Source organism: Alosa sapidissima, chromosome 4 (genome assembly GCF_018492685.1).
Source record: "Alosa sapidissima isolate fAloSap1 chromosome 4, fAloSap1.pri, whole genome shotgun sequence".
In the NCBI taxonomy this organism is placed as follows: domain Eukaryota; kingdom Metazoa; phylum Chordata; class Actinopteri; order Clupeiformes; family Clupeidae; genus Alosa; species Alosa sapidissima.
The window spans coordinates 27,306,733-27,319,647 of NC_055960.1; the positions used below are offsets into that span (position 1 = coordinate 27,306,733).

General features: G+C 42.0%; 1 protein-coding gene across 1 annotated transcript; it reads right to left on the minus strand.

The window, feature by feature from the left end:
- Nucleotides 1-257: 257 nt before the first annotated feature.
- LOC121706796 (adenosine receptor A1-like) lies at nucleotides 258-3,242 on the minus strand. Its single transcript, XM_042088822.1, has 2 exons — nucleotides 2,677-3,242; nucleotides 258-1,086 (listed from the first exon to the last, which is right to left on the minus strand). The coding sequence occupies exons 1-2, from the start codon at nucleotides 3,108-3,110 to the stop codon at nucleotides 471-473; spliced, it is 1,050 nt and encodes a 349-aa protein (XP_041944756.1). The 5' UTR covers nucleotides 3,111-3,242; the 3' UTR covers nucleotides 258-470.
- Between the last annotated feature and the right edge of the window lie 9,673 nt (nucleotides 3,243-12,915).

Below are 12,915 nucleotides of genomic sequence, written 5' to 3' on the forward strand. Positions count from 1 at the left end.
GGCATTATCACGATTCATCTTGAAATAATGTAAATGTGTTCAAATTAGGGACATTTGAAGTGTTTTAGATATATTTATACTTTAATTTTCAACCACTGTTGAAAGATACACCAAGTAAACCAAGTTATGTAATGGTAGACATCTGAAATGGTTAAAAAAGACATTTCCAAATGACTTTTCCAAATGTTGGCTGAGCAGTTGTTTTATTAGACACATTGACGTATATTCCTTTCTTTTTTGTTTCTTTCTGTCACAGATGAGAAAATGGAACAACGGAGACACTGTTAAGATGAAACAAAGATCTCAACAGAATGCTTTCACTGCACTTGAGTGTCCTTTGAAGAGCTAGCGTGATGCGTGACATGACCCCTCAACCTCCACAACTGAAAACTGAAGCATAGAGTCCTGTGCATCCTGTTGTCTTCTGTGTGCGGCCATTAGAGCTGTGTGCTGTATGGAGTATGAGTTTTCTACGGGTTTACGACGGCTTTCTCTGTGAAAGTTGGCGCGCTGGCACTGGTGGCCTTGCACAGCATGCATCTGCGGCCGATCTGGACCAGCGTGGCACGGAAACGCTGGATGCGGAAGGCGTACACCAACGGGTTGAGGGCCGAGTTGACATGCGACATGAAGATGCCCACGTACATGGCACTCTTGGGCATGGGGCAGGTGGGGCAGAAGAAGAGCAGGCAGTTCATGATGTGCAGCGGCAGCCAGCAGAGGGCGAACAGGAACACCACCAGCGCCAGCGACTTGGCCAGCTTCAGCTCCTTGCGGTAGTACTTGCTGGCGTCGGCCGTGGCCTCGGCACGGAGGTTAAGCTGCCGGCGAATAACGCGGAAGATCTCGGCGTACAGGATGATCATGATGCTGAGCGGCGCCACCACCCAGCCAAAGAAGTTGAAGTAGACCATGTAGTCCATGCTCATGACCGAGGTGAACTGACATTTTATCAGGTCCGAGGTCATGTTGCCCTGCAGTGGCCGGTGCCAGCCAAACATGGGCACTACACCTGTTAGGGCCGAGAGGAGCCAGCACACACACACTCCCAGCCATGCCCGACGCTGAGTCACGATGCTGCTGTACCTGCAGACAGGGGTAGGTGGATAGTATGGGACAGGGAAGATGGAGCGGGGGATAAAAAAAGGAGACAATCCAATTCCATTGGTTTTAAGTTAAGTTTATAAGTTAAGTTATAAAAACAGATGACTTCAGTTCAATTTCCAACCAGTGTATGATGCCTTTGAAAGTCTCTTTGGACAAATGCAGGACCTATACTCCGACCTTCACCTTTAATACTAAGTTCAATAGTGTTAGCCAGAAGCACACACAAAATAACACCAAAAGAGTGTCAACTGCACTATACCTGTACTTCACACCTGTAAATGACATAAATGCATCTGCAAAAAGAATACAATTGTAATGTCTCTGATAAGTTCACTGATCTCTTGTGTATGTGTAATTTATGTTAAAACTGATTTGAGAGGAGAGGACATTAATTTACTTCAGCGTGTGTGCCAAGTAAGAAGGGTGCTTGCCATATAATTTTAAGTTTGCCCATTTAATATATTTCTCATGCATAAATGTAATATATCTCTCATGAACTCATTCAACCCTAACGCTTATGGTCTTTTTGTATTAATATTAATCAGAATTCTGAAAATAATATTTTCTATTACTATATAATGCATTATGTACTAAGAGGTCATATCTTTTCTACTGTCACTGCGTCCAGTATAGGCTCCAGCTTTGGAGACTCTTAATACCCATTAGTAGTATCTTAATGGTTCACTTGAATCGTTGATTCAACATGCGGTATTTCACAACAACCCTCCGTGGTAAAATAGATGCATGGCAAAATAGATTTTAAAGAAGCACTTTTGTCAGTTGCTTTGTACGAGAAATGTGTCTTTTTGTCATTTGACTTTACAAGCAAAAGAGTATGCCAGTACATCTGCCAAAACACAAACACGCTGACCATAGAAACGACTGCCTGAGAAAGCCAGAGAGACGTTTTAATTTACTTAAAAGCCCCTGATGTCCAAGTCATTGATTCACATTAAACTGAGAAGAGAAATGGCTTTCCAGAAGCCAGGAGGAAATACACAGAGAGAAAAACTATATACTCCGAACCCCTGTTGTTTCACACACCAAATTTACATAACACAGGAACCGTTTTTTTTTACATTTATTTACGCAAAATCACTTAATGTGTTTTAATGTCACAGCTTTGATTTTCAACATAAAATTAAGCTAAATTAATACACACATTTTATGTCATGGTAAATTCTGTTCGACAAGACTAATAAAAAACATTACTGGAGACACAGCAGTGCTTTGAAAGCATGTCAGAGATGCTTAAAACTGGTGTCTTAGAGACAGGCAGGTATGCATCAGGGGCTCTCACCTAGTGAGGACCTTGACCCTGTGGAACCAGTTAATATGAGGACAGCAGACACAGGCATGCATGGGGAGCGCTCAACTGGTGGGTTTCTGGATGCTGAGGTAGCAGTGTCAGTATGCCAAAGACAGGCAAGCATGCATCATATGGGGGGCTATTCACTAGGTTTAAGCATGTTAAAAACAGGCCAGAATGCATCATGTGGGGGGCTATCCCGATACTAGGTTTAAGCTAAAACAGGCAAGCATGACTGATGCATCATGCGAGAGGCTCACCTGGTGGGGATCTTGACCCTGAGGTAGCGGTCGATGGCGATGGCTAGCAGTGAGAGGATAGAGCTCTGGGTGATGATGAGGAGGAGGCAGGAGAGGAAGAGGCAGGTGTAAAACTGCGTCTCGAGGCCCAGGCTGATGACCACGGCCAGCGGGATGACCAGTACGCCCACGGCAATGTCGGCCAGCGCCAGCGAGACGATGAAGCAGAAAGTGGGGTCTTGCAGAGCCCGGTTCACCCCCACCACCAACACCACCAGCACATTGCCCAGCACGGACGCTAGCGCAATGCTGCTCTCCACTGAGATGTACATCATGTCCACGTGCTCCCACGGCTTCATGCCAGGCTGCGGGGAGGACATCTCGGTGCCCGCGGCCAGCCCCCGGGGAGGACGCAGCCGGTCCAGGTCGGCCGGAAGTGTGGAAGGGTCCTCCATCAGGTCAGGGTTCGGTCACAGCAAGTAGGAGCGGGAACGAAAGCAGGGGCTCTGAACAGGGCAGCATGATGTCCTCTTCTGCCTGCTTCCCACTGCAGCTGGGAACTCACTCTTTCTCTCTCTCTTTCTCTCTCTCTCTCTCTCTCTCTCTCCCTCTCTGTCTCTCCCTCTCTGTCTGTGGGCTGTTTGAGGAAAGAGAGGTGGAGAGAAGGAATGAGAAAGATTGACAGTGAGTGAGAGAGAGTGGGCGGGGTAAGAAGGGAGTGAGTGAGAGGGAGAGAGTGACTAGGTGCCTAAGTTAGAGCAAATGTGTGGAAGAGAGAGAGAGAAAGTGAGTGAATAAGTGAGTATGGTAGATAGAGAGAAAGAAATAAAAGTAAAAACTAAGGAAGAGAGAGAGAATGCTTTCACCAGCACTAGTTCTCTTTGCCCCCCTCTCCTGTGGTGGAGTGTCAGCCCAGGGATCCGTGGGATGAGATGGATGGGATGGATAGCCACTCTGCCGACGTGTCCACCTCCAACCCCGGCTTGGCTTTGCTCTGCTGCACCAGCTCCCTGATGGAGAGAGACCAGAGACGCACATCTGGAGGAGGCAGCTATCCCTTCCTCCCTGCCTGCTAGCAGCAGCAGCCGCCCACAGCTCCTGTGGACACAGCTCTGTGTGTGTGTGTGTGTGTGTATGTGTGTGTGTGTGTGAGAGACAGAGAGAGAGAGAGAGAGAGAGAGAGAGAGAGTATTGGCTAGGTGAGGTTGGACCTTAGCCATTTTCTGATAAGTGACTGGAAAATCAATAGTTGGACAGTTGCATTACTTTCAGACTCTCAGGTACGTGGATTGGATGTCACTTGAATTAAAATGTACTGAGGTAATACAGCTCTGTCTGCTAGACATATTGAGTAGTTGGCACAGCACTGAATTCTAGTCTATACATCTGAGAAATTAGCTAAAGGGCCTTATCTTGAGGATCTGGGGCCGTATTCACAAAGCCTTTATCTTACCACTAGGAGTACTCCTAAATCGCACTAAAAGATTTTAGCTAGGAGTTTTCTCTTAAAAGTTATTCACAAAGCCTTTCAGACCTACTCTTAGTAAGGAGAAATGACAACTCCTAAACTAAGAGTGAGTCTTCGTTGCTATGGATGACGTCATTACTCATGCACGAGCTTGACTGAAGTGACCACCTTGATTGGCTGATGATTGTAACGCGGGAATGATTCCAAACACCTCCCTTACGATGATGAGTGACAGGTGACAGGTCTGAGAATGCGTGCGCTACACAAGTAGTGCGAAGGACGGAAGATGATGAATAACTGAATAAAAAGGCCTAGCCTAAATGAATAAAGAGTAAGGCAAAACAAATAGCCTAGTAGCCTAATAAAACATAGGCCTACGGATTGATGCAGTAGGCTAGGCTATCTTTGCAACATTATTAAATTAATCTGTCACCATATGCCTACGTTTGCAAAGAGGAGAACATTTTAATTTGATTCACAATGAAACGTTACATTTAATTTACATGTTGACAATGAGTAGTTTTGGTTGTTGTTGGTGGCGTTATAGCATCCCTTTTATGCCTACAATGCAAAATTGTTCCCTCGCGATTGGAAGCTCATGTTGCGCATACCCATTTCAAAACATCGCAACGTGAAATGCCACAAAAAGCTGTTTGTGAATAGGTCTTAGTGAGTTAGGAGTCCTCTCGACTTCTTTTAGGCTGTCCCAGACTTAGGTGCTACTTTTAGGTCTAAAATGCTTCGTGAATTACTTTTAGTGAAAAAAATTAGGAGTCCTAAAGTTAGGAGTGACACACCCATTATTTTTAGGAGTTGCTCCTAAATTCGCCACTTAGGAGCTACTTTTAGCCTTAAAATTCTTTGTGAATACGGCCCCTGAAATGCATGGTCTAAAGCGTATGGCTTAAGCATGCCACTAAACCTTGCTTTACTAAAATGTTTGTGTGACTAGCAGTCGCAGAGTATAGCCTTAATGCATCTGCACTATATCATTTGAACTCATAGGCATCCTGGTGAAGAATAAACGGTTTCACCCAATCAAATATCCAACTTAAAACTAACTTCACCGCGCTCATAAGCAACGACAAAACAAAGTCTTACACTTAGTTTTTTATTTTCACTATTTACTGACAAGGGGTTACAATCGGAAACATAGCCTGAAAAAAGCAACACTTAATCCAATAATCGAATGACTGAATAAAAATCCTAAGGATATTCATCCTGCGAAAGAGTAATTGCCTGGGACTCGTTGATAAGGGCTGCTTACATTTCATGACAGTGCGCCTTCAAAATATTTGTGTTTTACATGCGCCTTTCGCTTTAACTTGATGTGAAAGCTTAGTTTGATAGACTATGAGACTCTTATAAAAACTGTACAGAACCTCAACTCTTCCACATGTTCCACAACAAACTCTACCTACCAGTTTGTTTAAATCTGTTCATCACCTCATAGCTGCAGACGTGCTTCACATTGTAAATGTATCATTACTGTCTGGCACATTTCCTAAGTCCCTCCAAAATTTAGAGGACTAATGTCATAAACATGATCTAGAAAAACGTATTCATGCATTCATCTCCAGGTTTGACTACTGCAATGGGCTTTTCACAGGCTTTCCTAAATTTTATAATTTCATGGAGTGCTGAAATGTAGCCAGTAGGCCTACTATTTTGTTAGAGAGTCTTAAGGCGGGCTTAACAGGATAACGACAGTCCTGCGATGGTGAACAACAAGGAAGGTGGTTATGGTGAACGAAGAGCGGTTGTTTGAATCGGCGTTGGCGTCAACTTTGGAGGAGTTGAGCAAAGTTGAGCAACACAATGCACTTAAGTCATTCCTTTCGAAGAAGGATGTATTTGCCGTTTTGCCGACCGGATACGGATATAGTCGTAGCGCTGGCCTATTGCATGCCAAGGCAGTTTGAAAGACAATTCTCTGCCCGCCCCTTGGATTAAGCGAGGTGAATGGTTCGATTCCAGACTATACATTTCAATGATATAGGATGGCCCGCCAGGCTATCAAACAGCTTCAGATGATACAAAATGCAGCGGCTACTGTAGGGTTCTCACGAAAACTAAAAGAACTGACCACATTATTCCAATACTTCTTTATTTTTGGTGTAACTTTAATAAACAAAAAGAAGGGGAGCTTGTGTGCAGATATTCCTTCCTATTTTTTTACTAAAACACTGTACATAAAGCATACGCTAATAAATGAAATAAACAGAAACCAGACATCTTAATGAAGCTGACCCAATGAGAAAATGGCACACATCTGTGAAACTGCCATATACTGCCCCTGCTGTGGTGTTATATGAAGATGCGTGACGATGGGGGCTGAGTGATTGGAAGTCACTTGTCAGTTCTCTCATCTCGTTTTGCTGAGTCATTAAATTTTTTATTAATTGGTTTGCATGTTCTATGGCAGTCTTTCTCAAAGCGTGGTCTGGGGACCACTTGAGGTCCGTAAGCTATCCCAAGTGGTCCGCGAGCAGACCTGGTAAAATATAATATTTTTCAATATTGAACCAATTTGTATGTAAATCCAAACGGTTCTGCAACACTGCCTATGTAAGCTACGCCAGTTTAAATCATATGAATCCTCTGACACAATAAGCAAGGTGCAAAGACAATTAGCAAGGTGGTTCAGTGAGTAGGCCTATACTGTGTAATATACTTTTGAAGTAGGTCTACTGTTTTTTTTTTTTTTTAGAGGTGGTCCGTGAAGTTTTTTTTATCTTTTATTGGTTAAGTGGTCCTTGGTCTGAAAAAGTTTGAGAAACACTGTTCTATGGTTATACCTCTTTTGGAGTTCAACCTGTATCAGATGAAGATACAGATAGTCTTTCTGAGCTACTATACACATTGCTGAGAAGAGTTTTCAAAATATATTCCATGCTGGGTTAACATAGTGGCACTGTCTTGTGCCAAATTAGAAAATAATCCCTCTGATACAGCCAAGACACAACTTGGATATACTTAAGCATTGCATGCCATGCTAAAAATCACTCACTTAAGTTCAATATTTTAAATTTCTCTTCTGATTGGTAAGCGTGCCTAGTGCATGAGACACACAGCACTCCTGATAGGTGACCTTCACTGCCTGTCACACAAGGCAGTGCAATATAAACACCACAAATGTGACAAGATTAATCATTGACACAAGAGAGATACAAGCTGCATGATTAATTGCAGCCTTTGCGATTAGCTGATTACATTAGTTCAAATTGTGATTTTGATTAAAAAGCGATTAACCGTATCTCTCTCTCTTTCTCTATCTCCAGTCAACCAAGCCCAGCCAGCTCTCACATGTCTCCCACCAGTCAGATAACATCATCAGCTTGGATGTATGGATACTGGTGTCTTCAGAATTCCGGCAATGTTTTACATAGATCTTTCTTTCTCAAAGTCACGAGTACTGTCGGTACAAAAACAATTGGTTCTACCTAGCTCGAGTTGCTGCAGCCATGCAGCTACAGTGCTTCACTCTAGGGGCATGTTCATGAGCACCCATGTTCATTGAAATAGGAAGGTTGGAAATCATATTTTGCTGATTGGTCGTTTCCGGGTCTTTTTGGAAACAAGGATTTCTTAGACATCCATGTCAATTAAAAATTATTTTCCATGAGTCAATCATATATTAATTTAATTACGTTGCCCTGGAGTCACTGCTAATTCCTAATTGGACTGAAACCTCTTGTTATGAAGCTAACACACCCCTACACTTCTAGTGGTACCAGACATACAGTAAGCTTCTTGTAAGAGTTCCTGAGACGTAGCCGTGAGTAGTGTAAAGCTTAAGTAAAAATACTTTGGGGCAATGCAACTGAAGTCATTGGAGGATAGGGTCTTCACAAAACACATCAATGGGGGCAATCTAGAAAAAAAACAGTGGTTGCTCAGTTGGTGCTCTGGTCATCAGATGGAGAAATAGACATGTAATTATGTCACTTAATTGTGATAAAATAAAAGTGCATTCACTGTTTTTTTTTTCCTCTAGCAGAAAGTTGAGTCAGACTCAGCTTAAAGGATGTTATACAGCAGACACACGGCGTGCATGTAGCAGCAGCATTGCATGAAATACCAACATTTATATTATGCTTCTGTTCTGTGCCATCACATTTAGACCCTTTCCACAGTGATATATCAGAGACACACAGGCAGATGGTGAATAATGCTGTATTGTCTGAAAACCAAAGATACAGAAAAAAAAATGTACAAAATGTAATCTTATTGTTTCCCAATCCGGCTTAGTATTTTCCTTTTAATGTCCATCTAGCAATACCACACACCCAAACGCTCCAGTGCAAATGACAGCCTATAAACACATCCATAGAAAGGCAAAATGCGAACATGACACACATTATTTCAGAGATTGATAAGTGTAAATGGGGACAGGAAGTCATTAGAGGATCCCAGAGGGACTCTTAGAGCACAGGATCCATGCCTATTGACCGCATGAGTGATGGGGAGGTGGGGGGCACGGATGGTGCATGGCTGTGGTGCATGGTAATGACTGGTGCCATGAATTCATGAACAAAACAAACAAATACATTTAGCAAAGAGAACCAACAAAAATGGCTAAATGTGTGTTTATCATCTGGGATTGCTGTATTGCATTCATGTGTATGGTCATACCATGTGCAAGAGTAAAGCTATCATTGCTTGTTCTGAAAATGTATATAGACAGACAGTTGAGCTGGAAGAAAGTACCATGAACATTCTCTCTCTCTTTCTCCTACACACACACGCACACACACACACACGCACAATCAAACAACTAGCCTAGACATTACCACACCAAACACTGTCACAAACAAATGTGCAGTCACCATTATACAGACACACACCCACACACACAGTGTGCCTGTCCACATTGTACATCGTCCATGTGACATGTAGCTAACCCCTGGAGAAAATGTGCCCAGTGCAAATGTCCTAAATGAATCGCATTAGCGGAGCGCAGGGTTCCGCTGTGATGTGTGCAAGCGTTCCTAATGTGATATGGGAAAATCGGCTAATTACCGGCCGAGATCTAGAGAAATATTTTCACTGGCCTCATCCACACCCTGCACGACCGACAGCAGCAGCAGAGGCCGCAGTGCATGTGTGACGACCTCCAAAAGTGTTGTATTTTTGTATTGTGTATTTGTGTAATAATATTCAGAATTATTGTCTCTTATTTGAACACAATTTATTGTGTATTATTTTGGAAGCGAAGTATCCCAAGGGTTTTCTTTTCAATGTAATTTCTGCAAAGTGAATTGTGTGGTGTTTGCTCGGGGCCAGCAGGGGGCAGGGTCGGGTGATGGGGCTTAGCTGCGTGAAGTGTGAATTGTTCTCATTACTGCAGAGCTTGAACCTGACACGCTGTGTCCTCGTTTCTCTCCTGTGTTACAGGTGGGTAAATGTACAAAAACACCTCAGAACTAGGATTTAGCCATACTGAAATGTGTTTGGGAGATGAGTGGACTGTTTTAGTTAAGTCATTTTCATAGAGTCTGTTTATGATTTTGTTTGTAACGAGTTTGAAACGAGAGGGCAAGTTAGCTTAACACACACACACACACACACTGTCCCACGTGCGTACACACGCGAAGATATTTTATGAGCTTGCAATGTAACGAGTGTTGGTTAGCTCACTGTATGTTAGCTCCCCACCATCGGTTGGAAATGTTTTGTTGCTCATTGAGTTTACACAAGAATGGTTAGAGTTTAAAATGACATGAAGTTAGTTTTGAGCATGATTTGCAGTACTGTATTCACCAGATACTGATAATACACGGTGAATGGAAGTTTCCAAGTATCCTAAACATAGCTGGTGAATATTACCATTGTCTTTACCTTTCAGTTGGTGTTTAGAGGTTTATTGTACTATGGATTTTGTATTGACATGGACACTGAAATTCATTGTAATGTTAAAAAGACATTGAATGTGCAATATGTGAAACATAAAAAGATTATTAACAATAGAGATGTATTTGCTGAAGAAGATTCTTAAATAAATTACTGCAGAGAGCTTGACCCTGACACGCTGTCTCCTCGTTTCTCTCCTGTGTTACAGGAGTCAATCTGTTCACCACGGTGCCGTTGCTACGGTACCCGTTACACATGGCTTACGACTTCGCCAAGCTGCGTGTGCTGTGTGTCGCAGACTGTTCCAGCTTAATAAACTGTTTCTGGCGGAGAGTTATGATATTAACCTGGTGTACATGATCAGTGGGGTCCAGAGAGTAGGTCTACCAATGATAGTGGTCTGGGTGAATGGCCGACTCCATACACATAAAACCAAATGAGTCCCTCCATATTGCGATATGCTTGAGGAAGTCACTGATTTAAAAAAATATATATATATTTGTACGTTTTGTGTGTAAAAAAGGAGTGTTCAATTTTGTTAAATTAAAGAGTGTCCCCAAATTCTTTCTCACTCTGACAGCTTCAAACACCCTGAACTTAATTAAGCAAGAGTATTCACTGTTCCAAGTCTTACATATACTTACGCTCACAGCCAAATAAAAGTCACTTGAGCTATCACTCTTGTTTATAAGACATGTATATTTTATGTCCATGAGGGACACAGCACCTTGTCTACTTAGAGGGATTGTGAAGAGACTGATGTCCATGCCAGTGGTGGTGGGAGTGCAGAGTTGACGCAGAGAAGAATCCTGACTGCAGAGAATTTCTGGGAAAACACTGACTTGTCTTGTACAATAATACTCTCTTGAGTCATCGCTTATACTGAATGTGAAAGTTGTAGAATACCATGCAATAATTCACCAGCCATATAGAGAACTAAGATGGCTCTCAGGATGGGCTTTCTGTCTGACAGGATGTTGCGTGAATTCTGGGCAAATCAATTTAATCCAGTCTAATCCAGTTCCAGTTTCTCTTATGCCATAACATAAATGTCTCACTTTTACTGAGTTGAACTTTCAAGACTTCGTCATCAACACATACACACACACACAAGATAGATATAGAAATATAGATAAAAATCTACTTACCCCCCCCCCCATATTCAAAAAAACAAAAAAATATTATGCAGAGTATAACTCACTGTTCACTTGTTACAAACTGGAAAATTGTATGCTAAATAACTGACGAAGAGAGAGGTGAGATGATCTAAAGAATCCTGACTGCAGAGAATGTCCAGGAAAAAAATGACTTGTCTTGTACAATATTCTCTCTTGAGCCATCGCTTATACTGTATGTGAAAGTTGTCCCTGCCCAAATGGCATCTTCATGCACCCTTCCCTCATCTCACTTTAGGCTGATAATATAGATAATATAGCCACAATGATGCAATGACATTTAGTGGAAGTTAAAATTAGTGCAACATTAGTGCAGCATTCAAGGTCATTAGAAATTGAGATGCAGACACTGGTTTTCCTGTACATCAATTATTTGGACAAGGCTTTGATTGAAAAAACAACAAAACACTACATCCACAAACAATAAAGAGCCACCTCTTCGCTCATATTAGACACTTCATCTTCATGCTGGTTTAGCTCTGTGTGTAACAATGTGATATGTGAAGTAATGTGTTGTCTCCATCATATCTGTTACATCGCATCTCTTGGTTCACTGCCAGAAAAACAATTAAGATTGGAATTCCAGTGCCCTGTCTCTGCAAGATCTGCAATTTGATATTTATCGACTGGATTAATTTAACCTCTCATTCCTCCTTCTGATGCTTCAGCTTCTATGCCTCTTGACATGATTGAGACATAAGGATTATTTTGCCTTAAAAGAGTTGGTTCGACCAAAAGATTCCAAAGGCACACTACTTTTTATAGTTAAAAAGCCTTTTCTTTACGAATACTGTATTTTTGAACATTGTTATCTGTATTGAAATTAAAGTTTAACAAGTAAACTTCCTTATTTCCTCTAACCAGGTTCCTTAGGTTCCCCTTAAGGTTAGGTACTGTGCCTCCAATAGCATATAGCAAATGTATGATTTCAATATGACACCCTTTCCAAAATATCAAAATACTGATACTGTAGGATGTGGAGAGAGGTCGTGAAACATGACACAAAAGAACGGACAAGATAAATGCGGTTGCGGTTGGATAAATAAGGTTGGCTTAACTCATGCATACATGAGTTAAGCCATGCATGCATTACAAGCATGTAAGTTATGGTAAAGTTAACATGATCAGTATTGCTTAAATATGTTTGCCACATCATTTAATTCCACTTCAAATTCAAATTCACACACAGCACATCAACACAACTATAAAACATCGTCATTCCTAATGGGCACACATGTACTGTAGCTCTTGCAGGATTACAAGTTATTTGGGGAAATGCAGGCAATAATGTTTTGAGGGGTTAGTATACTGTAGCTGACTTTCACTGTTAAATGCAATGGTCACAGTTCACTTGCGACTTTACTTTTACTTTTTACTTTTACTTTGCGATCATTATTGACAGAGAAGTTGAGTGCATTCAGAAAAGATGTATGTCCTGTCTTAGTTGAACAGGAGGAAAACCCACACCACTCAAACCCCTTAGAGCTTGGACAATAGCTCACTCACTCGAACGTCTCAGCTGACTGACCTCCTGCATCTTCACAAATCTGTTCATATCTGTGCTACCTGTGGCACAATTGGTTACAGCTCCCGAACCATATTGTGCTATTCGTGGCCACAGGCACCCGGGTTTGAGTCCTCCCCGGATCATTTCCCGATCCCACCCCTATATCTCTCCCACTCGCCTCATGTCACTCTCTCCCCTGATTAGAGGAATAAAAGCCCCAAAAAATATAACAAATATTTAGTTTTTTTTGTTGTTGT

Excerpts from the sequence above, each read along its gene's own strand:
- LOC121706796 (XM_042088822.1), bottom strand. The coding sequence starts at position 3,110 with ATGGAGGACCCTTCCACACTTCCGGCCGACCTGGACCGGCTGCGTCCT. Across the intron at positions 1,087-2,676 it reads AGGGTCAAGATCCCCACCAG|GTACAGCAGCATCGTGACTC; the intron begins GTGAGCCTCTCG and ends CCCTGTCTGCAG.